We start from the raw sequence: 26337 nt of genomic DNA on the forward strand, positions 1-26337 counted from the left end.
TGCTAGGGAATTTAGGCAACAGTGAAGGAAGGAGCCTCTGATCCAGGAATGGCCTCCCTCCAGGCTGACCAACTAAGACAACTCTGATCAAAGCCCCATAGCCCACCATGGCGAAGCACCAGTCCTTAACGTTACTTTTTGTAACCAAAGTGGCTATTAATGTTTTGTTATGGTTTGTTCTGTTTTAAAGACAGGGTCTACCTGTGTAGCACAGGCTGTACTTGAACCTGAGGTTCTTCTCTCCTGGGGTCACACATGTGTGCCACCACAGATAGCTCAAACACTCCTGTGCTTTTTAGACAGCCACACGGGACTTCAGATCCATTCAGAAGACTTGAATACTTCTACTCTGATTTATGCTGAGTTAGTTTGCTTTTAGCAAAAAGAGCCACACATATCTTAGGAGCAGGACCTTAGACGGCACGTGACTGAGTCCCGACTGATTTGAAAATGGGACACTAGAAATGATAACTTGTTTATCGTTATTATGTTAACTAATATGGACAGAAAGAAATCTTTTCCTCCTTTTTAAAAAGACATTTATTTATTATATTTATCTGAGTATACTGTAGCTGTTTTTAGACACACAGGAAGAGGCATCAGATTCTATTGTAGATGGTTATGAGCCACCATGTGGTTGCTGGGAATTGAACTCAGGACCTCTGGAAGAGCACTTAGTGCTCTTAACCGCTGAGCCATCTCTCCAGCTTGAAAGAAATCTTTCCTTAAAATCTTTTATTTTTATTTTAAAGTGTGTGCATACGTGTGTGTCTGGGTGTGGGTGCAGGCACCTGCAGAGGCCAGAGATTAGAGTTATGGGTAGTTGTGAGCCATCTAATATGGGAGCTGGGAAATAAATGTGTGTCTCCTGCAAGAGAAGTGCACAACTGCACAACTATCTCTCCACCTGAAAGAAAGAAATCTTTCTTTGCTTTGAAGTCTGCAAGTCTTACTGCATGAAGAGCTTACATCATGGATATAAACACAAATTCCATATATGCGATCTTATAATGTTTCTCTTCTACTTCCTAATGCACTGCCTGTACATTATCAGCAGACAAGGTGATAGTTTTAGTGAAATAGCTAAAGCTGTTTGAACCAGAGCTAGAGATAAAGCCTATGAATAACTATCTTCCATACTGAAAGAGAATCATATTGTCCATTTAGCCTGTGGTAACCCAAGCAAGATACTGATCTGAGATCTATCTTGGGCTGACATCCCTTTGAGCAGAGTCTTAGGAGGAAAACCACTCATGAATAATTAACTAAATTCAATTGCTCCAATTCATCATGATTTGTTAAAAGATACCAAAATGAATCTACTTTGGATGATTGATTATCATTTTCAGGAACATATTTTAATAAAATCTCAGTGCTGGAACGGCGTCAAGCAAACTGTTCTACTCAATTGCAGACTGACATTATCAGATGATTCAGGAACACACAGCAAGAGACAAAAATGATCTAACTGGGTGGGGCTACAGCTCAGGAGTGAAGCGTTTGCCTGGTGCCAGTGAGACCTGGCACTCCGCACAGCACTGTAAGCCTCTCAGCCATTCAGGGCACTTGTCCTGTTAACCTGTAATAAGTACTTTGCACAATGGGGAACAAAGCCAAACACCAGTCAATAATTCTTTTATATTCCTTTTTATAGTAAAGTAGCCCAATGTCTGACCATGGGAAGTTCTAACTCAGAGATTGTGAAGAAGGCAATATGAATTTGGAAGAAGATCATATAGTTGCATGCAAAGTTATTTAAACTATAGTGTTAGGTGGGAAGTAGAAATATGGGTTTCTGGTCATTTAACACTACGGTATGGCCAGGCATGATGGCCCACACCTGCGATCTTAGCCCTTAGGCACACAGGGCTGTGAATTTGAGGCCAGCCTGGGTCCAAGTATGGCACACTGGATAATCAACACATCTGTACAAATCTAGTGTGACTCTCTTCCACTTTCCAATGGTAGTAACTGCATTTCATTAGAAGAGGATGCTACTTAGCGAACTGTGAGTGTTGTCTATTTCAGAGAAATGCCCTTTTACTCTGTATAGTTTATATCACATGAAAACTGAGTTTTTAAATAGATTTTACAATACTATTGGAACATGATTTTGCTTTAAAGTAACTGCTTCAGAAAAGTCAATGATTTTATAAGTTTTTAAGGCTCAGAAATAAAATTTAGAAATTTAAAATGAAATGTTCATATTTGCTTCATAAACTATAATAACATTAAGTAGTTATGATGATAAAATAATCTAGAATATTCTCTCCAGAGGTTAAATGATATGTTGCAGGTCGTGTTCAGTAGCAATAAAAATGGGATAGAAGCTTCCAGACTCCAGCATCCCAAGGAGTTGTTACCTGTTCCTGCTTGTGCATGTGAGGACGTCTGAGCATGCCCTGGCGCTATCACACACCAACTGAGCTCACCAGCCTAGCACTGCATTTGTCTCATACTTTCAATCTGTTTTACGAAACAAGCAGGCGTCAACATACCAGACGCTTGCTAGAGTTGCCCTTTCCCCTTCAGAATTGCTTTTAAGCAAATGAAATTACTGAGGGATTTATTTAAACTGAAGATTGAATTTTGCTTTACATTCTTATTCAGTTCCCATAGCAACATTCAAATCAGACAATCTGCCTCTAAATTACTTATTGTTATTAGAGTTCCATCGCATATCTCTATTGAAGCTAAGTAATGTCAAGTAATGACCTTGACATAAAAAATAAACCTACTGCAACTAATTGGCTATGAAAATAGCTTTAAAAACATTCAGCTAATTTCAATTGGATTTGCATCTGAGCTTTAAGGCAGCAATCATGCCTATATTGTAAACAGCAGGAGTGACCTAAATGCATACAGATGTTTTCACATGTATTAGGCCCAGAGAAAAGGGATAAAGGCTCTTGCCACCAAGCCTGACCACCTGATTTTGACTCCTCAGATCCACGGGGTGGGAAAGGGAACTGACTCCTGCAAGTTGTCCTCTGACCGGCATGTGCGTACTTGCTCAGACATACACAATGCTGAAAGCGAAGGCTGGTCCCAGAGGACTCCACGAGTATGCCCTATTCCCTTGCTATCCTAGATCAATCCACGTTCCATTATCTCTCAGGCTGCTGAATCAGAACTTCTTACCTGAACACAAAATCATTGCAGTTAGTAGGAGCATTGCCTTTGCATGGTGACAAGCACTTGTGTGTAATCAGAGGCGTCTGAAATACAAGGTCTCCCATTCCATCTTTTATCCTTCATCTTACTGCTTACACGATGGCCACCGTCACCAGTTTCCACCAGTGACCGTGAGACGGATCTGCAGTTCATCCATGTACCGCAGCGCAATGTTTAGGAAACTGCTTTTAAAAGCAGCGTACCTGCCACTAGGAAAATCGTGCTGGTTTTCCTTCCCAACTTAGTGCTGTGTCATAAACTCGAACCTCAAGACTTGTGGCAGAGCCACATGAAAGGAACAACACGTAGCTGAGCTCTCAGGGGTGAGCCGTGGGCCGGCCGCCTGACCTTCTGACTCTCAAGAGAGTACATACCATGGTGTAATTGTGAGCCACCTTGTGCAGGTCTGTGCAGCCCTGGGCGTCTGCGAAGGACCGGATGCCCAGGCAGTTGGATGGGTGGAGCTGCTTCATCAGGAACTTGCAGCAGGCTTCCACCACCTGGGAGAGCTGCAGCAGGCACGCCGTGGACAGCAAGCACTCGATGTTGTCCTCCTTCAGTTCAAGTCGGCCTTAAGGGAAGGAAGGTCATTAACGAGGCGGCTTCATACATCCTGTTTTTAAACAATAACTGATGTTGACATGATTTCTAAAGAAGAGCTCATTACACAATTACAGATCTAGAAGGCTTAAGATTCCAAAAAGAAAAACAAAGTATTGAATGTGAGTGTTTTATCCCTTGGTGACCTCTGCTTAAAAAAAAGAATGGCTGGTTTTCAGAATTTTTAAATGTTGCACTGATTAGTAATATCTATGATGTATACTTCTTAAAATTTAAATGTAAAATTTGATTATATTACATGTGTGTGTGTGCATGTGTGTGTGCATGTGTGTGTGTGTGTTTCTGTGCACATGTGTGGAGGCCTGCTGTCTTGCTCCACCACTCCTTTGCTTGATTTCTGAAACAGGGTCTGTCACTGAAACTGGCTTTTACAGTCTTTTCCCTAGGCTGTCCGTCCATCCGTCCGTCCGTCCAGTCAGCAGCATCCTATCTCTACCTTCCAGTGCTGAGGTGGCAGGTGCATATATCCACACCCCGTGTTTAAAGTGGGTTCTGGGGATCTAAACTCAGGTCCTGTTTGCAAAGCATCTAATCTTACCAACCAAGTCACTTCCCCAAGCCCAAGTCATGTTATTTTTATATAAATATTTTAAGGTCTCATTCAAAGGACTGGGGAGGGATGGTCTGTGGTTAAGACTTGTGTGCTGCTCTTCTCAGCTCCTGTCAGGTGGCTCACAACTGCCTGGGACTCTGGCTCCAGGTGATGCGAGGCCTCTGGTCTCCACAGTCACCTGCTACACTTGTGTGTGTGTGTGTGTAAATTCTATACAGCAAAAGTCGGCCACAGCCAGCCAGCCAGCCAGACACCATTATAAAAAAATCTTTAAAAGTCATTTTGGATCAAAACCAGGACATAACATATGGATTTATAAGTCTTTTAAGTTAGGCTAGATGACAGAGTGTTTTATTTAATTGTCAAAGATGATGAACTGGATGTTAGGTATATCTTATATTTCATAAATTACAGAATGGTAAAAACAAACCAAACCAAAATAAACCAGTCTGCACAAGAGAGTAATTCTACTCCTTCATGACCTCTTCTTCAGTGCCTGCCTCCAAGATCATGTTTGATTTCCTGTCCTGACTACCATTCATAATGTACTGTAAGATAGAAGATGAAATAAACTCTTTCCTCTCCAAAAAAATCTTTAAAAATATATTATTCAAGAGCTTCACTATGATAATCATTTTAAAGGTTTTAACATAGAGATTAACCAATAAAGAATAGTATTCTGGTCACCAAAGGTAGTGATGAGGAGAGCAGAACTAACTGAACTTTATCATTCAAAGCAGAAATCTGAACCCTAACAGTAGGGGGGCCAGGAGCAGCTCAAGACCCTCCTTGGCTACACAGGGAGCTCAATGTCAGCTTGAATGTATGAGACCCCATTTAAAAACACAAACAGAAGAGGAAGCAAAAGAAATCAAATCTGCAATCCAATTGCATGACACAGACCTAAAGGACGCCAGTTTACGTTCCCGACCTGTTACCTGTGTATGCGTACTGAATTAAGGACCACAAGGAATTCGGCTCCACACCTTCCATTTTTATTTCTTCTTGTCTTGCCTCCCTGACATCATTAGTAAACATAGCAGCGAAATAATCTGAGACGGAAGACAGCACCAGTCTGAGGAGACATTAGAGAAGCAATCAGTTAGTACGTTAAAGCTGGATCTTCATTAATAAATGCATTTCCTTCTTTTTTATTTGGTGCGCACAGGAATACATGGCCCTGGGAAATGCACCCTGCATTTGACACACCCTTTTCTGCTCTACTTCCTTCCTTTGCATAATAAATTACCATTACTGGAAACGGTCTGCTGAGGTAAATGATTTTATTATGCAAACATCACTTTATGATAGCTTTTTAAAAAAGCTATAAGCACTTACTATTAAGTTGGCTGTATGTCAAAAGAAAAATGTAAAAAGAAAGAAAGAAAATATAAAGGTTATTTATTCTTTGTCAATTTTGAAAATAACCTAAATTATTTGGGACAGAAGTGATTATGTAGGACATACTTGGAAATGGTGTTAGCAACTCATAACTATTACTATGTCTATATTTTTTGTCTGGTGTAGCCAATAAAAAGGTGGTAAGTTCTATAGGGTGAAAGTAGACCACAGGTAAATGGTGTCACTCGGCATAGATCTGTTGCTTAAAATTATGATTACTGAGGGAGGTGGAGACGTTCGTTCTGGAGGTGCCTGGGAAGGGACGGCGCTCGTCCATGGGCAGGAGCACACTCTCCACGCCCAGGAACCCGTGAGGACTCTGAGGCTAGCTGGGTCTCACAGGTCGCCACAGGTACTCTGGCTTTCAGCTCAGTGATCTGGGAGTCACGAAAGCTTTCCAGAGCTACAGGCTCTTTGCTACAGTGTAGGGCCAGAGCGAGCCGAGAACCCGAGGGAGGGGTCATCTGTGACAAGCGCTGGTGTCAGCACATGCCGGTGGCAGAGGTGATGAGCTCCGTTTCAGAGCCACCCTGAGATGCCGCCTCTGGGAAATTAATGTTGAAATCACCTCTCTGAGAAACTGTGTTCGCAACACAGACTTTTTATGACAGGGCTTCACCGCTAAATGTATGCTAACTCACAGCTATAAACCCGAGCTCCTGCTTTCTATTGGCTTGGTTTCCACTTTGAGGGATTTTATAAAAAATTTTGAACAATATCAATTAATGTTGGGAGGTATAAAAATAATTTTTGTGATCAATGTGGCAATTAACAGTGAATAACTGAACATGTTGACTCATCAGAAGAAATGAATTAGTCTTTTCTAAACATTTCTATTTACCTTTAGAAATGTGTTGTTTGTGTTAAAGGATTGCCACTGCCACATCAGTGGGGATCAGAAAACAAAATCAGGGAGTGCATGGAGTTTTAGAGCTTGCTAAGGGGCAGGGTGCCTAAATGGTCAGCGTGTACAGCTATCCTGCAGGCCTGGTTCACCCACAGCATTAGAGACAGAAAAAAAAAATCGTTAAGAGTTTGCAAACTCTATTTTTTTTCCCCTTCTGGCTATCCACAAACTCTAATTTCCATCAAGCTTATTTAAAGCATCTAATGAGCATTTAATATGTGTGAAAACTGTTTGCTGTAGATGTCATCTTCAGCAAACAATACTGACTGACTGATCTGAGGCTAATGCCTGTGTTCACACACACACACACACACACACACACACACACACACACGCAGTTTTCTTCACAGACATTCTGTGAGACAGATCACCGCCCCGAGGCCTAAGGGTTAACTGATGTACCTCACCTCACCACACGTAACGTTACCTAGGGAACATTTCACATGTGTAGACATGAAGAGGATAGTTACCTGTGAGCTGGAATCCTGCGATCACCAGCGACTAAAATGACGTCACACAGTTGCTTGTGCCTCAAGTAGTTTTCCATTTTTTTAAATGTTTGCTCTGCATGGTTAAGGGCTTGAAAGAATTCATCTGATGAGCATGGCTCCATAGCCTGGCAGGATGACAATGTCTGACTGCTATTAGAAGTCCTGAAAAGAGGAGACACACATTGAAAAAAATCAGCATGTAATTAAAGCCTTTCCCCAGTAAGTCCCGTAAAACCCTTCATGTGCAATATAAGAAGCAGAGCCATCAATCAATATTAGTGGGTAACCAGTCATTGTCTTTTTCTTCTTCCTGTGCAGCGTCTCACAGCACAGGCCAGGCTCGCCTCAAACCCTAACCATCTTTGCCTCAGTGTACCAAGTCTGGGATTACAGACCTGCTTACTACATTTGTGTTTTAAAATCCATGATGCTTTGGGTATGTGTGTCTTACAAGCACATGAATGAAGGTACCACCAACAGCTATAGCTATGCGCATTCTTTGATTGCCATTTTTTAGGTATCTTTGGTAAACTCTGTTACTCTGCTGAAAAAAACAGCCAAGCTATATTCATACCGATAGATTTATCTCCTAATATATTTAATGGTGTCATTATTATTGTGTTTGAGATAGAAATTATCCTTTACTTAAAAATGGGTTATTTTTCATAGATGTTATCTATAAAATACACTGCTACAAAAAACAGCATTGTAAATGATTCTCTCAAAAACTCAGACAAGCAATAATACATATTTTAAAAGTTAAGTTAGTTTAAAGTAACTCAAGGCTGGAGTCCCAGGTATGTGTACTGGAGTGGCCCATCACATCACATCTGACTATATGAGTCAGTTAATACCCAGGCAGGGTTTAACTTGGATATTTCTCAGCAACTCTGTAGAATGCTGTATTGAAGTAAGCTTCAGGATATTGTAAGGAAATTGTCTTAATAGAAAATATTATCAAAACAAAAAGTAAGATCTTTTACTTTTTAAAGTAAAATGATCTGAAGTTAGAAAGTTCCTTGCCAAGGGTTACAGAGTTTGGTCATGCATGTAGAGACTGCTCTCTGGTGAAGCCTTTTTCTCCTGGGAGGCAGCTAGACCAAAGTTCCCAGCCTTTCTTACACATATGTGTGCCCCGAGGGAGGGGCATGCACACATTAATATCTTAAGAGTAGGAGAAAAGTCACAGTATCTAATTTTTGTAAGCCATGAATTCTCTCTAAAACAAAGTAAATGAAGTACTTCTTTCTTGGGGTTCTGATGTGTGTACCCCACTCTCTATGCTTCACCTGAATGAACAGGAATGACTAGCCAGCGAGTAAGCAGAAAGGTTTGAGTCATCATCCGATCGTAAACACTAATCAATATTCAATTTGAGAAGAACAGTCATTATTTAATAGTTGTCACTAAGTTATTATAGTCTTTGATATTGAGAAAAGCCCAGTTCATTAGTAGACCATTTTATTTCTCATCAGGAATTTCCAGGGAATTTGAATTGGATTCCCCAGATAAACCTGGGTATCGTGGGGACCACTCACACTTGGGTATCTCTCTTGGTCTGAGGTGAAACCCAGAAACTACATTTTTTCAAAAGTCATGAGGTGCTCCTAATATTTCCATGGACTGAGGACCACTGATATACACTTTGGTTAGAAGGTATATACATTAGAAGATTGAGTGTATAATGAACCTACAGGTCAAAACACTGATCTGAAGGATGGAATCTTTACTTCCAACAGATGTAAACTGAATTTCCTAGAATGTTTAAATGAACTAGTAGAACTTAATGGAAGATTTGTCATTTAAAAAATGTGCTTATAGGTGAAATATAGCCATTTTTACATTTTATTTTTTTAGTTTTTCTCTCTCTCTGTGTGTGTGTGTGTGTGTGTGTGGTGTGTGCCTGAATGTATATGAGTGCACTCTGTGTGCACAGATCAGAAGAAGATTCTAGATACCTCTAAAACTGGTCTTATAGGCAACCGTGAGCCACCATATGGGTGCTGTGAACCAAATGCAAGTTCTCTGGAAGAACAAGTGCTCTTAACCGTGAGTCACTCCAACACTGTACGCAAAAACATTAACAGAAAACCTCTTGCACTTCTAGAATAACACTTCAAACTTCTTTCCTATTTGCTATCAAGTCTTCAGCTGCTACCACCTTAAGGGAACATATAATTTCAATGTGACAATTACAGGTTTCTAGAGATAGAAATCACATCCATTACTTCAAATGAAGGATCAAAAGAAACGCAGGCTTCTGGGTTGTAGTCTGTGGGAAAGTACAGCTGTGTCCACACAGTGTGCTGAACAGAATGAAGCAGAGCCCCTCAACAGGCCTCAGTGGCTGCACAGCTCCCCAGCAAGTCCTGCTTTTATTTTCTAAAGGCAATTCGGATAATATAATTCTAATAAGTACTCTCTTAAAAAAATAATTTACTGTACATCCATTCAACTACAAGGAATTAAACTATATGTATTCAAACAGTATATATAGAAATTTCACAACTAAAAGAAACCTATTCTGTCATTTAATGCAAGTGTCTTATCTTGCATATGAAAAAATTTGAGGTCTTAAATGGCTAACATGACCAGCCAAGGAAACACAGGGCAGCTAAATACTGTTCTGGATCAGAAGATGTTCACACTGTTGGAATTGTTCGCAAAAGACTGAGAAATCCTTCCCACCTCTACATGAAGTCCCAGGACTACAGTATTAGTTCAAGGACTAAAGGTTTGATGGGAGAATAAAAATCCATTGAGGGCAGGCATTAGAATGAAAGATTTCAGACCCAAGTCCACTCCTGAGTGACAGCTCCTCAGCTAGGTATGGGAAAGGCTTCCAGGGGATGGAGAGCACACCACATCCACGGCGTCACACAACTGACAAGCAAACATTTCCAGCTCCGTCTTTCCCAGTGTGCTTTACTTTTGAGAGTTAGGTTGGAGAGTGCTGGAGAGTGACTGAGGGCATTTTAGGAAGGCTCTAGAGCTGTTACCCAATACAACTGGCCATTCTGAATCCATTTCAAATTTTAAAACCCATGGTTTTATTTTTGCAAAAAAAAAAAAAAAAAAAAAAAACACCAGTTCTTTAGTAGTTGGACTAGTCACACTTTAAATGCCTAATATGGTGGGTCAGCGGGAACCTGTGCAAACTCATTAATGCATGAAGTCTGACTGCACAGTGCTGGGTTCAACCCTAATTCAGTCACTCACTGTGTGTCACTGGGCATGTTATTATTTCTCTAGCCTTTACCTTCTTCGCCACCAAAATAGGAACAATGCACAATATTTATTTTAAAATATTTTTTGTAGGAAGATTATGAAATGAAACAATTCGTACATAGTCCACTCAGGGTAGGGACACACAGGGAAGTCAGTGGTGGGAGAAGGTGCAAGTGGCTAATGAAAGGCCTTGTGCTGATGCAACGCTCTCTGGTTGTCTGTTAAAAGATAATCCCCATTATTACCAATTTTTATAACTCAGTTCATACTTTCTCTTTAAAATGGCATTTAGTAAACCAAGTAGGCATCCTAACTTACAACAGAAACATCCAGGAATAGGTCCTTTTGGAACATTTAAAGTATATTTCTCTCTGTTCTGCCTGAGCCTTGCATGATAACAGAAGAACCTCATGTAGCATCTCTGCTTAGTTTTGTTTATAGTACATTACTAATATGGTAAATTGCATTTCAAAGAACTGCAAGAAGTTATTCAAATCATTTGTGGCAGACCTTCACTGTAATGAATTATACATTGAGGAATATTTCCAGGTGGTATGGAACTGTTTAATTTTTAGTCTATGTCACTGAACTAGGGATGAATTTAAGTCAGAAAATGGCTGAACACACAAAAAATAGGCAAGAACAAAAAGGTTCAGCTATTTAAATAGTGACCCCCAAGGTGTGGCACTGTGACATTGGGATGCCGAGGGGATGTGTAGAAAGGACCTTTAGTGGAAGGTCTGGAAATGGAACTCAAGTTTTATATGGTAGAAAACATCTATTTGGCAATATGGACCAGCATGTGTAATTCTCCAGATTTCACATGTATGTGAAATCACATGCATGTTTACATATATACATATGTGTATACATGATATGTGCCATGACACTCCTCCTCACCACACCACACCACACACCCTCTCTCTGGGACAGGATCTCCCTACGCAGCTCTGGCTGGCCTGGAGCTCACTAGTAGATCAGGTGGGCCTCAAACATGGAAATTGCCAACCTCTGCCCCCCTAGTAATAGGATTAAAGGTCTACTACCATATCTGGCACAGTAGATTTTTTTAATGAAGTCATTGTTTTTAGTAAAGTTTTAAAAAGTAACTTATAAAAACTATACTGCATGACTTTGAGTAGGTCATGAGCTGCTCTGGAGCTGTGCGAGCCTGCCTGGCTCACTCCCAGTGAAGTGATTGATGCTTGGCACCTGCGTCATAACAGGTGACGTCTAGGATCTATGCCTCTGCAAAGGCGCCATTACTGTGTCATGAATCTTTTAGCATCTTTCACAAATGCTCATAATCACAAGTATAAAGTAAAATACAAATTTATTGGTGTAGGTTATTTGTCTTAGATTTGTTTTTTACATATACTATTCAGCATACTTAAAGAATGCCCTAAATTTATTTAATAAATTATAAGGGATGTACAGATAGCATTGTGCAATTATAATTTGTAAACTACAGACAGAAGCCAGGACTGATGATGGTACATGTCTGTAATTCCAGCACTTAGGGGGTGAAGGCAGAAGGATTGGCAGTTCATTGCCCGCTTGGGCTACATGAAACCTTACCTCCAAAACCTAAAACAAAGCAAACTGGACCAAATCAGGGCTATAAAATATACATAGAAGTGGAGATGGAAAACCATGACTTCACTCGAGCATCACACGCATCTCTGGGCTTGATTGCTGGGATGCAGAGGGAGGAAAGGCCCATTGGCTTGTGGGAAGGCAGCAGACGGGGAAGTCTGTAGGGAAGTGAGGAAGAAGAGGAAGCAGCGGGGGCTCCTTTAAGGAGTGCCCCTTCCTCCCATTCAAGTGCCAACCAGGCCTGACCCTGCTTAGCTTCTGAGATCAGAAGCATTCAGGGTGGTATGGCCACGGACAAGTTCTCCTTTCTACAGCAAGGTAAAACTCTTGATATATATATCAAGAGCTCAAGGATTATCTTTAAGAACTGGAACTGCCTGAAGTTCAGTGCTAGAACACTGCTTAGCAACGGCAAGGCCTTGGGTTCAATCCCCAGCACCCCTCAAAACAGAAAAGCATTTTTGTCCCTTGCCTTCTCAAGAAAACACATTTTTATTTGAGAATTCCCTCCTACCCCGCCCCATGGAAACATTATCTGTGACAGAGTTAAGATGATTCTAAGAATCTCCAGTGGCCGGTATGAAGTGAAAGACTCAACAGGCTCTCACACATGGTGCTGGAGGAAATTAAAATAGCAGCAATCACTATGAAATGACTCTGAGGATACAAACCAGGAACCTAAAACACATGAGGTAGCCTCGAGTGTCTGTACTAAGGAAATTATCTATGTATACAGAGACTGGGCAGCAGGAAAGATTTATTAAAGGTTGTTTAGGGAAAATACTATAATAATCTAAATATGCATTAAACAAAAGATATATCTATATGCAGATGCATGCTACATTCATTCTTAGAAGACTGCGCATGGGGCTGAGGAGAGTGCTCTGTCAATGAAGGGCTAGCCATTCAAGCATGAAGACCTCCAGCACCCCCGTTAGAGTGTCTCGGCAACCCCAGGTTTTCCTCACTGCACTTCTGTTATAACCTCAGGTCTGTTAGTTCTATAATACTGACTTGTAGCTGGACTTGCGGCTACACTCAGAGAGGACATTTAAAGCCTCTTTTCTAACTAGCTCCGACCACATAGCTGAGTTCTCCTCACCAACGGAATGAGAGACACACAGTTCATGCCATTTGTCTCACACCCAGGCTTCTCTTTGGTCTTTCCCTCAAATGAGAATGGAGAGGGAGCTGGGTAAGCTTTGGGCACACAGAGAGGATATTTCTCTACGTTGTAGAGAAAGATATGCAAAGGGCTATGGGCCTCTGAATGAGCCGTGAGGCAGAGCGTTATCTGCCCTCGGCCACTGGTCCACCTGTCACCTGTGCTTCTGATAGTCTTTGACAAATCATTTTAATCTACAATCTATTAACACACTCATTCCTAAATTTAACCAAATTAAATGTGTATTTGTGTGTGTGTGTGTGTGTATACACATGCACGCGCATATGTATGTGTAGGCACATGCATGTCATTGTTTTCACATTTAAAACCTTAAAACCTCACTGTCCAGATTCAAGCACAATATAAGCAAAATAAAATGTGATTTTATCATTCTTGGGTACTTTTGCTTCAAAAACCTGGAACTTAAAGGGTCAATTGTAGTTGAGAATAGTGGCATATCCCACAACCTCCACATCTGGAAGGCTAAGGAAGGATCCAGGGCAATCTGAACTACATAAAAAGATGCCATCTTAACATGGGGGAGGGAAACAGCTCAGCAGGTAGAAGCCCTTACTGCTCTTGCTGAAGCCCCAGGTATGAGTCCAGCATCCACATGGCAGCTCTTAACTGTCTGCAACACAGGTCATATTTAGGTATACACACACACACACACACACATATTAAATTTGAGAGAGAACAAGGAATAGTATATAGGAGAATTAGGAAAGAGAAAAATGTAATTATATTCAAATAGCAAGATAAGTAACGTAAGTAAAAACACACTTTTTAAAGATAATATCTTTAGAAAGGGATGGATGGGAGGCAGAAGGAGTCTAGGATATCCAGAGGTGAAACAGAATTTGAAAGCAATTCAGTTATAGGGGTTCTAGCACCCTCTTCTGGCCTTTATGGATACCAGTACCACAACTGACACACATACATCAGTGCAGGCAACACTCATCACGTAACATAAAATTAAATACCGTGTAAAATGTGTCTATGAAAATAGTACTGTAGAAACTAAACAGATTACCATACAATAATATTTTGTGCAAAACTGACTTTAAAAGTTCAAATATCTGTTGGCATATGCCTTTAATCCCAGCACTCAAGGCAGAGGCAGGTGGATTTCTATTTCAGGACAGCCATGGCTGCACAGAGAAACTCTGTCTTGAAAAACCACCACTACTACCACCACCACCAATAACAGTAATAATAATAATGATAATAACAATTTCTTTACTTAATAGGTATCAAAAATTACCTAATTCTACAGTGAGTCAGTTGAGTGATATTTAACCATTTATACCTTGATTATGTGGTAGTAGCTATGGACACCTTGATGGCCCTAACCCTAACCCTTGATGGCCCTGGTAAGAATTAGCCTAACTAGATAGATGTTAGAAATCTATCTCACATAAGACTTGAAAATTCTATCACTTAAAGTCTGAAATTGCTCACACTATATCAAAACAAAACAAAACGAAGCTTATATTTTAGTACCAAAATTGACCCCCACAGAGAAAGTGCAACTAGGCTACAGAGTCAAGATGAAAATTAAAAGCTGAGAAATGTTTAAATGGTTCAGCGAAGTGGCAGTGAAGGTGGTTAGAGGTCAATGCTTGGGCAGAGCCCTCGGCTGGATAACAGCTGACAATACAGTCCTTGCATAGGACACTGGCAGCCACTGCCCTCAGATGCCCACATCCTTGATGGCTGTTAGCATTCTGATGATGCAAAACCACTCAGCTGTCTTTCTCCTAACCTAAAAACTGAAAGTTCTGATAGCTGTTTGCTGACTGCTCCTAAGAAGAAATTAGTATGTTATATGTGCGTCTTCAATGTATCGTCAATATTTTCAGATATTAATTTATAACATGCTCAGAAGATTTCCTAGCTCATTATTTGCAAATATATACAAAAAGAATTGCTCCGAGTTATGTAGACAAATCTGATAAATGTCACTGCAACTTCTTTGACAATAGTATTAATGGGCTTGGATTTGCTTATAGTAAAAGGACACCCATTAGAGAACTCTGGCTACTTAAAAAGCTAAGGGCAACAAATTTCTCCCTGTGACAAAGGTTACAGTGCCAACCAGAGGACTGACAGAGGCATAACTGGACACATTTAACATAGGAGGTCATGGAGATGTGAGGGACAAAGCACACTCTAAACCCTAGACCTTTTTGGGGGGGGAATAAGATTGAAATGTTAAACCGCCAAGGACAAGCTCTTGCATGGCTCCTCCCATCTACAGGTCAGACGGTCTCTTTTATTGTGTTTTATTGTATACATAGTATTTTCTTAAGTTAGTCTCTGAGGATGTGAACTGTCTACTCCCATCTTTCACCATATTCTTGATTTGCATTTTATTTTTTACATTTCTATAAGTAAAAATATCAATGTAAGATTCTTGAGGAACATACAATAACTATCTCTGAGTCAGAACAAAAATATTTTCTCTCATTACTAACACCTCACCAAAATATTTCAATGTATACACAAAAGAGGGTTAAATTTAATATTCATTGGTTATGTTAACTACCTCTGATATAGGAAGTAGGTATAATAAATTTTCTCAATATTAGACATGTGCATAAATGTTATGATCACATAATTGGGTAGTAGATAGATGTTAATAGTTTTATGACCTAAGCTGGTAAAGAAGTGAATGTTTTATTTTTTAACATTATTAAAATATTCTTAATATATTGATTTTTCAAATGGAATGATTATTTTTACACAGAAATTGGTAAAAAAATTAAAAAATTAAAAATTTGTTTTCTTTATGTCAAAAGTTTCCCCCAAGATATAATAGGATCACACTAGTTCAGTTAATCTCAATATTAAAATTATTCATAGCTCCTCTTCCCTTATGATAAAGGCAAATCATGAGGTAGTAAAAATTTTTTAATTGAATATATTATTTACCTAAGTAAAGATAGTCCCTCCCTCCATTATACAGATCACAGATGACTAGTTTACGTTTTTGTCCTCCCACAGGTCAGAATTCCATGTTCTGAAGGTTAGAGGAGGAGAAGGGGGTGAGGATCTCCAAGCACGAGATGCTTGACTACCTGAGTCCATTTGATCTTAGTTCTTCTAGATTTACACTAACAATAACTCAGAGTTTATAGTAATCAAAACCTGTAAACAAAATTTAAGGAGAAAAAAGTAATCAAATATCAAATGAGTAGGTGTTTGTGTCTTTAAGTATTTAGAAATATTTTAGAGTGAAGATATATCAGAAAGTTAGCTTTAACTTGTTACACAGCATGTAAAATGAACCAAGAAAATCCCTCCTAAGGATAAGGACACCAGGGATGAGGAATAAAATCATCATGAAATTATCAATTCTTTTCTTTTTTGCATTTCTTCTAACTCATTTTCCTTATCGTCTTTTTGACTGTCTGACCACATCTAGCACCCCCAACACCATGTTCTCTTAAACTTTCCTAAAAGATTATCTTTCTTTTCCTTTAAACAGTATGAATTTCAGTGGAAAGTGGGGATAAGGGGAATTGGTGGTGTTATCCTTGAAAGAGACATGTTACTTAGCATTCTCTGTCTTAGTCTGCAGAGCTGCAATATCCACAGGACAAAGACATAACCATAGAAAAATAGTATTGACAACTAAAATGGTGTCAAAAATTGGGAGCTACAGTGTGTCTCTTTTTGTAAAACCTTTCATTTTTATCAAATTAAAACAACTCCATAGTCTATTATAACCCAAAATATCACAAGAATCTATACTGTATAAATGTCTTATAGTTTTACTGTAAATATAGAAGCCAGATGAATAATGCCAGGCAACAATGTATAAAACTGCTGCTATATATTATTTTCAAAGCCATGTCAGATCTATACATGAAACACGAGGTATTTCAAAATGAAAGCTATTTGTTGCCTTTAGATTTCACAGAATTAATGCTGAGACGTCTTCCGATCCTAGCAAACATACATATCCACCCAAGGTGCCGTTCGTGCAGTCAGTACACAGGAGCAGATGCACGGACACTCAGAGGCTAGCAAGTAAATATTCAATAATCTCCAATATCATAGAGCAGACACCCCGCACCCCATCCTGACAGTAAGAGAATAATCGACCTGCTCGAGCTGGAATCAGATTCGTTTTCCTCTTCACTAGTGCCATCGTCCACTTCTGGTCTCTCCAGCCAGTGTGCACCGCCACAGCCTTCTGCTGTAAACTCAAATGCAGGGACATCAGAGGTGGATGCCATTGGCCAAGAAGGTGAATTCTGAAAATCCAGTTGGCTGGACCTTCGGTAACCAATTGAAGCCAAAGGCAATTGTAGGTTACACGGATCTAAAAACTTTCTCCCACCGTTTGCTCCAGTCTGTCCTCGGTTCCAAAATTCTCCCTGCTGGCTGTCACCTGAAGAGTTAGATGATGCTTGATGGCCAAACCACCTCCACCTGATTTTCAAGATCTGTTTCACGTCAAACTCTTTTCGAGAACCAGACATCCTCAGAGAAACCGAGTGATCGTCTAGGCAACGGGCAAAAAGCAAGGCACACAGATTTGTGCATCCAACCAAGACAAGAGAAGTATATCCCCTGCTGTACCCAACAAATAGCTTTAAAAGAAAATAAATCGTTCAAATATATATCTACACTTACTTTCATCCCAATATATCAGACTATAAAGAACAAAGGATAATGAATAAAGATGAACCGCGGTGGAACATTCCGCTCAATCAGAGCAAACTCTGATCCACCTATCCTGAAGCAGCCCCAGCACTTCCCCAGCTCCCCTTCCCATACAGACCCTGGGCTCTCACAAACACTGACAGCATTCATTAAAGTCCTTTCAAATGCAGAACACCACCCCCTTCTCTAAACCGCGACTGACAGAGACTGAGAGCACTATCCCGCTGCAGAATCGAATCGCAGCCTCTACTGCTCAGTGCATTAACTCTTTTATTGCTGAAACAAGGGCTGTAACCCAGAGTATTTTCCTTTGTACTTAAAACCCACTTTACTACCAGCAGTGGTTCCTGCTTTTAAACCAAGTTGCTAGACGAGATATCACAGAACAAGTTTCTTACAAAGCATTTTAAATGAGATTCGAGGATTCTTGAGCTGTGTTGGGTGGGGGTGAGGAGGAGGGTCTAAGTTAGAGCTCTGGACTGCTGGCCACTATCCTGTCTCCTCCCTCTCCTCCCAGGATGCACAGTGACATCCTTGGGTAAGAGTTCATTTGAACAAAGGATAATGAGAAAAACTAGAAGAAAAAGTTTGAAAACTATAATGGACCAAAATATGTCAGTACTTACTCTTTAAAAGAGATACCATGACACAATATCATTCCAGTTCAAAAGGACTGCTTCCTCCAGCTTAACACTGAGATTTCCTGTTGAAGAGGGGTGGTGAAGCTCAAGGCCACCCAGATGTCCTTTGGCTGCAGCAAGCACTGGGCAGTGGCCTCTGTGACCAACAAGACAGAGCAGTGCTGTGCACAAGCTCGCCGCAAATTGATAAGAAAATAAAATCAAAATTTAAAATAAATTTAAAGATAGTTACTTTGAGTATTCTAGTAGGTGTGGTGGAAGACGGAAATACACACATACTAATGCCTAACATCCAAAATGAGTAAATACAGTTACTGAAGTGAAAAAAAAAACCACTGATTAGTTAAAATATAAAATAGGATAATGGTGTAATATTAAGAATTTGTGATTTATAAGTGCAGAATGGAATTTAGGCTTTCAGTACTGAACCCCCTGTCAAATAATTTCACATAAAGCTGGTTTCATATTGGCTGACCAAAAGAAAAGAGTCTGTTTTGTAGGCATAATAATACCATGAGGCCTGTAGCTTAACCTCAGGTATCCCCTAAAAATAAGAACTGCTCAGAAAAACAGAATAAGCAGCTTGAGAAGCCACATAGAGTTCTGTCCTGCGCACTGTGAAAGAACCCTTAGCTCAGGGGTAGGAATGGTTTAGGTTCAATGACGCTGCATTTACATAAGCTGGGGATGAACACGCTGAGGAGGAGGGGTTCGGTCAGCCAGCCATACCCAGTTAACTTTACCAACAGGAGAAAGTTAGATAAAGGAAGAAGACAAGATGCCCTGAGTACAAAGTCAGGGCGGCACCAAGTAGGGCGCCTAGGAGAGCAACGCCTTGGAAAATTAGAGTGGTGGGAGCACGTAGGGGTGGAGTGACCCCCGGGCTGTGCTCTCACCCACCTCAGACAACTATGATGTCACTGAGTCCATATGGCGTCACGGGGCCTCTTTTACAATGCTGTTTGACTTTCAGTTCCCTGGCTGTAAATCCTACTCCTCTCTCAAGGTTATTATATATCTCCAGTATTGCTGCCCTTACAAACAATTCCTCCACTTCTCTGGGCTTGTGGATCCTAATGCAGGTAGCAGACTCCTTCCTGACAAAAGTCTCTGTACACTGGAGATGGAGCTTTCAGTAGCTGGGATGACCAGAGTGCTGTAAGCCTTGAGAGGCAGGTGCCAAAGATGACAGCATCTCGGCAAAGCACAGTCTACATTGCCACAGTGAGAAATGTCACAGCAATGGTGCGTAAGGACCTTACCTTCCCTCTCTTCATTCAAAAAGAGCCTGCCAACTACTTCTATACACAGCACGCAAAGGAAAGACCCCCAACATCTTAGAGCTTTTAAAGATGCTTTTAAACTTATATGCTGACAAAGGATCGTGATATATTGCAAAAAGAACAATTTGTGTGCCGTGCATGTGGTGGTGCACATGTGCAGGCGTCTCTGCGTCCTGCTCTCCCTTACTGACTGAGACAGGGTCTCTCCCTGACCGGATTAGCTGGCTGGCCAGGGAGGGAGCTCTTGGGATCTGTGCCCCTCCTCCTGTACAGTGCCTTGTCAGAGGTATGATGTCTACAGTCATGCTCAGCTTTTTACATGGGCGCTGGGGATTCCAACTAAGTCCTTGTGCTTACCGAGCAAGCATTCTTACCACTGAGCCACCTCTCCAGTCCCACAAAATAAATTTTAATAAGTATCATTTTATATAAGTGAAATTTTAAATTGAGTTGAATCAATGTGAGAACATTTGCCAGTGCTCTGAATTCCAGGAAATGCTGTTTCTAATAGATAAAGTGGTTTGATATCTTGTCTGGTGAGTCACTGAAACCTGAACTCAACCGTGGCTTTCATTAAGGACCACTGAGACACGAGACATTCCTCAAAAGTAATTCTCCATTAGAAGAAATTCAGACTTAAGGAGCCATGGATGTTAAACTATAAGGCCACATCCCTACTGCTAGAAGGGTCCAAAGGACCTTTGATCAAAACATGAATAGAATGTATACCTGTTTACAATAGTAGCTGTTCTGAGCAGGCTATCAGACAGGCTCCACAATTTGAAAGGGACACCAGGATTGGGCTGCAGAAGGACAACCAGCAGCTTTTAACTGCTGCCATCATGACCAGGATTTAATTCGCCCCTCCCTTACTTATAATGTCACTTTCACACATTTATAAGAATTTTGATTATTGCTAGAAGAGAGAGAATACTGTACAAACAATTTGAACATTTTTCTTTTGGAAATACTTTAAGTTATGTGTAGGTGTACGCGATTGGATGTACAGTGGAATGCAGGTGTCCTCAGAGGCCAGAAGTGTAGGGGGTTGGAGTTTCGGATGTTATGAACTACAACCCTACCTGGGTCTGGGAGTGGACTTAGTCCTCTGGAAGAGAACAGCAAGTGCTCTTCACCACTGAGACATCTCTCTAGCTCTGCATGTTGCTTTGCTTATATAATTTCATATGCACATGGGGATATTAACTAATAAACCTTTTAAACAGTTTCATGACATTTCATACTTGTAGGACAGTTCGTTACTATCTCTTTGAGGTAGGCGTGGTGGCTCATCCTGTACATGTCAGAACTAAGGAGGCTGAAACATGATCACTGCCATGAATTTGAGGCCAGTTTGGGCCACATCTCAAGTTCCAAGCCAGCCTTGTCTATAGTATGAGGCCTGTTTCAAACCAAACCAAACCAAACCAAACCAAACCAAACCAAACCAAACCAAACCAAACCAAACCAATCCAATCCAATCCAATCCAATCCAATCCAATCCAATCCAAACCAATCCAAACCAAACCAAACCAAACCAGACCAAACCAAACCAATCCAAACCAACAATACCCATCTTGCAAATAACAGGCTTTGAGTTGTTTTCAAGTTTTTTGTTTGCTACTAAGGGCAACACTGAATTAAGTGTCTTGGGAGGCTCTTATGTTTACGCAACTAGTTCCCAGGAGAATCGCTGCATTGAAGGTATACGCATTTCAAATTTGAGTAGTTTAACTTTACTCACATCCACATTTTAAAAGAAAAGCACTAATTTCATCTCCTTCAGCAGGCCTGACACTGGCAATGAGACTGTAATTCTTTTAGCTCTAGATAACTTCTGGCCTTGAGCACATTTTACAGGTCCACCGATTGTTTCTGAACTGGCTATATCTATTTTCTTTCCTAGGCCATTTGTCTTTGTTTTACCATCAAGTAGAGGCTTGCTATATATTATACATTTCCAGAAGGTATTGTTCTTGTTTTAGATTTTTTTCCAGTCTATTTCCAGATAGACAGCAGCTATCTTTTTGCCTTTAGAGACATGATAGAATAACAGTTTAAATCGCAAGTGGAAAACATGGCATGTTTTCATGATAGGAACCAGCCACGTAACTTTCACTAAGGTCTGGGGACAATGACAAGCAGTTTACACTCCTTCCCAAAGGGAGGCACAACCCTTAGCACAGGCCTTTTCTCAAACATATTCCTCTGTTCATGATTGTCCTATCTCCTACTGCCAACAAAACAACCGGTTGTCTTAACATAAATATATGATAAATATATGAATGACTTTATGATGTTTCAAACACACATACATATAGGTATACACATAGTAAATATAATGTGTATATACAATATATGTTACATATATATAAATATATGTGATGTGTGGGTGTGCCACCACTAATATCTCTTGTGTTGGTGACAAGTTGACCACTGAGTTGTTCCTTTTGTCAATACTGCTGCCATGTACACTCTTGTATATTACATTATGGGGACACGTGTGCTCTATTCTGACTGCTGCCACCAGTTCATACTCCTAAAGCAGTGCCTGAAAACCCCACTGCTGTATCCAGCAGACACTGGCAATATCAGGGTTTTTTTTTTTTTTTTAAGATTTATTTTGTTTTTAATTATGTGAATATGTATGTGTACGCAGTGCCTGTGGAGGACAGAAGAGGGTGTCAAATGCCCTGGAGCTGGTGTTACAGGTGCTGGTAAGACGCCTGCCATGGGTACTGGGACTGAAGTGAGGGTCTCTAGAGAGCAGTGCACACAGTAACCCTTGAGCCACATCTCCAGCCCTTCTGTCCTTTTACTCTTGGTCTTTTTTGCTGGGTTTTGTTTTTACCTTACATCTGATTATGAGTGACAGTAAGTGGCTTTTCATTTTAATTCATATTTTCAGATATCAAAATGAATGTTTAAGGCCTCTTCCTCTGTATTCCTATCATCTTAGTTCACCTCCTCTCTTGGTGGAAGCTATTAAATCTCTCACATTCCCTTTATGATAGGCTGAGCATTAATGTTACAAGGCCATGAAAATCAACATTTGTTTGTTTGTTTTTGAGACAGAGTCTCACTATGCAGCCCTTGATGGCTAGGAACTCAATATGTAGACCAGGCTGACCTCTTAACTCCATGACTCCATGTTCCGCTGAGTGCTGGGATTAAAAGTGTTTGCTACCACACCTAGCTGGCAAGCATTTCTGTGAATAATACTTTTGTTTCTGACCCATTGGCTTTCACTCCACTACATAAGACCATTTCAACCAGACACCCAAGACTGGAGAGAAGCGTTCACCAGGCTGGAGGAAGGGCTCGGGAGCTGAGCATTGGCTGGGCATATAAAAGACATCGTGTTTGGGCTGGAGAGATGGCTTAGCAGTTAAGAGCACTGACTGCTCTTCTGAAGGTCCTGAGTTCAAATCCCAGCAACCACATGGTGGCTCACAATCATCTGTAATGAGATCAGACTCCCTCTTCTGGAGTGTCTGAAGACAGCTACAGTGTACTTACATATAATAAATAAATAAATCTTTAAAAAAAAAAAAGACATTGTGTTCAAGCACAAGGACTTTCCCAGTACACCTTAGCATTGAATGATCAGAATGGGCTTCGTCCCTTAAATCCCCTACCCCGCAACTTTCCTATTTTGTCCAAGGTGCTCACCACTGCCTGGCACTGCTTTGTTTATTGTCCATAACCACACTAAGGTAACTCCCAGTAGAACTTATTGTCTGGATTCATCACTGTGTCCCAAGCACTTGGCAAAGAATCATGGCAATAAACAGATCTACAGTGAAAGAACCTAGCAAACATAACAACAGAAGCAACATCCATACTGCGTATTTCAACTATAAGATAATCATCAACCTATTATTTTAAAAATATGAGAGAAACATTTACCTTTGATGACAAAATCTTTTAAAGACTGTTTCAACTTGAGATGAAAGTCAGAGCATGACTTTATAAAAATGCCTTTTTTTTTCCTATTTCATTCTTTAGGTATTACTCTTTCCTCAAACTGATTAAACTCTGTACCTCTTTTATCTCAATAGCTTTGCTTTCCTTCAAGTTAAACTTGAGCTACAGAAGTTAGTACATTGTTTAAAACAGATAATGTGTCTATTATGAATCCATTTTTCAAAAAGTAATTAAGAACCTGTCTGAAACATCTGCTTTAAATCTGCTCAAATGCTGGACTGTGAATTTATGTCTCTATCCAGTATTACAATGAAAACAAGAACTTGTTATTAAGATAGAGTGCGGGTGACCACACTTGGGGGTGTGGCTTTTGAAGTTCTGCCTCTGGAGTCCCCCACACTCAGGCCTTAGATATGGAATAGAGTTTGTGTGTTCTTTTCCTTTCTTCATTGTCTTGTTTTTTAGCTCTAGTTTCAGTTAATCATTTAAATCACTAATATTTGGTTACTAGCTTACACAGTAAATCATTATTATAAAAATCTCAAGACCAACACAGTCAGCTAACCTGGTCCCTTAGCGACTCCCAGAGACTGAACCATCAACTAAAGAGTGTGGTGAACCTTGGTCCCCTACACATATGTAGCAAATGTGTAGCTTGGTCTTCATGTGGATTCCCCAACAACTGGAACAGTGGCTTTCCCTGATTCTGTTGCCTGTCTGTGGATCCTATTTCCCTAACTGGGCTGCCTTGTCTGGCCTCAGTGGGAGAGGATGTACCTAGTGCCACAGTGACTTGTGCCAGGGTTGAGTGACACCCAGTGGGGACCTCTTCCTTCTCAGAGGTGAAGGGGGGAGATGATGAGGGGTTACAATTGGGATATAAAGTGAATAAAGAAGTCAGTAAGTAAACAAATAAAAAATAATAAATAAATAGGGAAAAATCAAGTGGAAGGCAATCTTACATGAATGGCTTACTGAATAATGATTGATCAAGTATCACTGGGTCCTGCAGGTAGGTAAGGACTAGGATCTTAAGGTGATGATTTAGAGACAGACCTCAAGATGATTTCAAGAATAGTGAAAATGGTTTTTGGAGGGAAGATGCTGTGAGCAAAGAAAACAGACCACAACACTGTGAGAAGCACAGTTTAAACTCGGAAGCAAATAACAAGATTTGGAAGGGAGATGAATGTTAAAAACATAGTATTATAGAGACTGGCTTAGGATGTTTGTGGCTAATCAGGAGGAAGTTAAAAGTCAGTATTTCCAGGTCTGTGTGGTTGGGAAAAAGGATGCCAAAGACAAGGAAACTGGGAGGCAGGTTTGGAAGGTCCAAGTGTTGCTCCATTAATGCTTAGTTTAATTATAAATGTAGCAACTATATCAGTCAGGGTGCTCTAAAAATCAGAACTGATAGGATGAATAAATACATATTAAAAGGGATTCATTAGAACAGCTTGAGAATGTGGTCTGGAAAGGTTGAGAACCTGGAATTTATTCAGTCTACAAGGTTGGATGTCTCAGCAGTCTCAATCTGGTGCTGGAATCCTGGAGAGCTGCTGGTCTTCAGACTATGCTGGAATCCAGAAATAGGCTCTAATACCAGTGAAGAAATACCAGAGCAAAGGGATAGACAGACTTGCCATCAAAAGTGAGGGCAAATACTCCCAAAGCAAACTTACTTTCTCCTGTGTCCTTCTATCTAAGCTGCCTCCAGAAAGGTGCTGCATAGATTTAGGGCTGGTCTCTGGCTTCAGATAATCTGATCAAGAAAATCTTTCCCAGCTGTGCTCAGTAGCTTGGATTTTACTTGATTCCATATACAGGCAAGTTGACAACCAAGATTAGCTATCACAAGTCTACCACTTGACAAATTGACACACAATTATATCTTATGCCATGATAAATTTTCAAATGAAAACAATAGCCAGGTCATACTTTTGCCTAACATGACATGGCTATTACATGAACAACTGCAAATGCAGAATGTATGTTAGAATAGGTAGAAAAGTCCCTTGAAGAATGCTTAGTATTTCAGTCTCTAAAAACTTAAATATGGCAGCCAGGTATAGTAACATATCTTCAGTGCCAGCACTCAGGAAACAGACTGACAAATCTCTGTGAGTTTCAGTCTAGCTTGGTTTATAGAGAGTTCTAGGACAGCCAGGGCTACATAGTGAGGCCCTGTCTCAAAACAACAACAGAACCCTCTTAAATATGATAATATAGATTTACCACATTTAGCCACTGATACTTTCTTGATTGATGTTACATTATATAATAAAGAAACAGAGGGCTGGGCGGTGGTGGCATATGCCTGTAATCCCAACACTCTGGGAGGCAGAGGCAGGCGGATTTCTGAGTTCGAGGCCAGCCTGGTCTACAGAGTGAGTTCCAGGACAGCCAGGGCTACACAGAGAAACCCTGTCATGAAAAAAACCAACTCAAAAAAAAAAAAAAAAACCCAGAGGAAAACAAATACAAATATTGGCTTAATTATGCATATACGCACAAATGTATTTTTAACAAAAAACCAGGACACTCTCATGTCAGTTATAGCTCATCTCTGCTGGCCTTAGCTGGTATTTATAACTATCTTCCTCTACTGCCTATTCTTTGCTCCCTCCACCCTTTACCTCAGGTCTTGGCTCTTTCTCTGGAGAATAGAGTAATACC

At 40.4% G+C, this 26337-nt stretch overlaps 1 protein-coding gene across 6 annotated transcripts in view; it reads right to left on the bottom strand.

The window, feature by feature from the left end:
* Positions 1 to 26337, bottom strand: part of Klhl5 (kelch like family member 5) — a 60291-nt gene that overhangs the window by 19784 nt on the left and 14170 nt on the right. For 2 of the 6 annotated variants that reach the window (XM_052198113.1, XM_052198117.1), the window contains 4 exons: positions 17247 to 17649; positions 7127 to 7309; positions 5287 to 5423; positions 3549 to 3745 (listed from right to left, as the gene is read on the bottom strand). In XM_052198113.1, the coding sequence (XP_052054073.1) occupies positions 3549 to 3745; positions 5287 to 5423; positions 7127 to 7309; positions 17247 to 17626 (897 nt within the window). In that variant the 5' untranslated portion in view covers positions 17627 to 17649. Of the gene's footprint in view, positions 1 to 3548; positions 3746 to 5286; positions 5424 to 7126; positions 7310 to 17246; positions 17650 to 18436; positions 18589 to 26337 lie in introns of those variants that run through there. The other 4 variants (XM_052198112.1, XM_052198116.1, XM_052198114.1 and 1 more) reach the window with 4 other exon arrangements.

This window comes from Apodemus sylvaticus, chromosome 11 (assembly GCF_947179515.1).
Source record: "Apodemus sylvaticus chromosome 11, mApoSyl1.1, whole genome shotgun sequence".
Taxonomy (NCBI): domain Eukaryota; kingdom Metazoa; phylum Chordata; class Mammalia; order Rodentia; family Muridae; genus Apodemus; species Apodemus sylvaticus.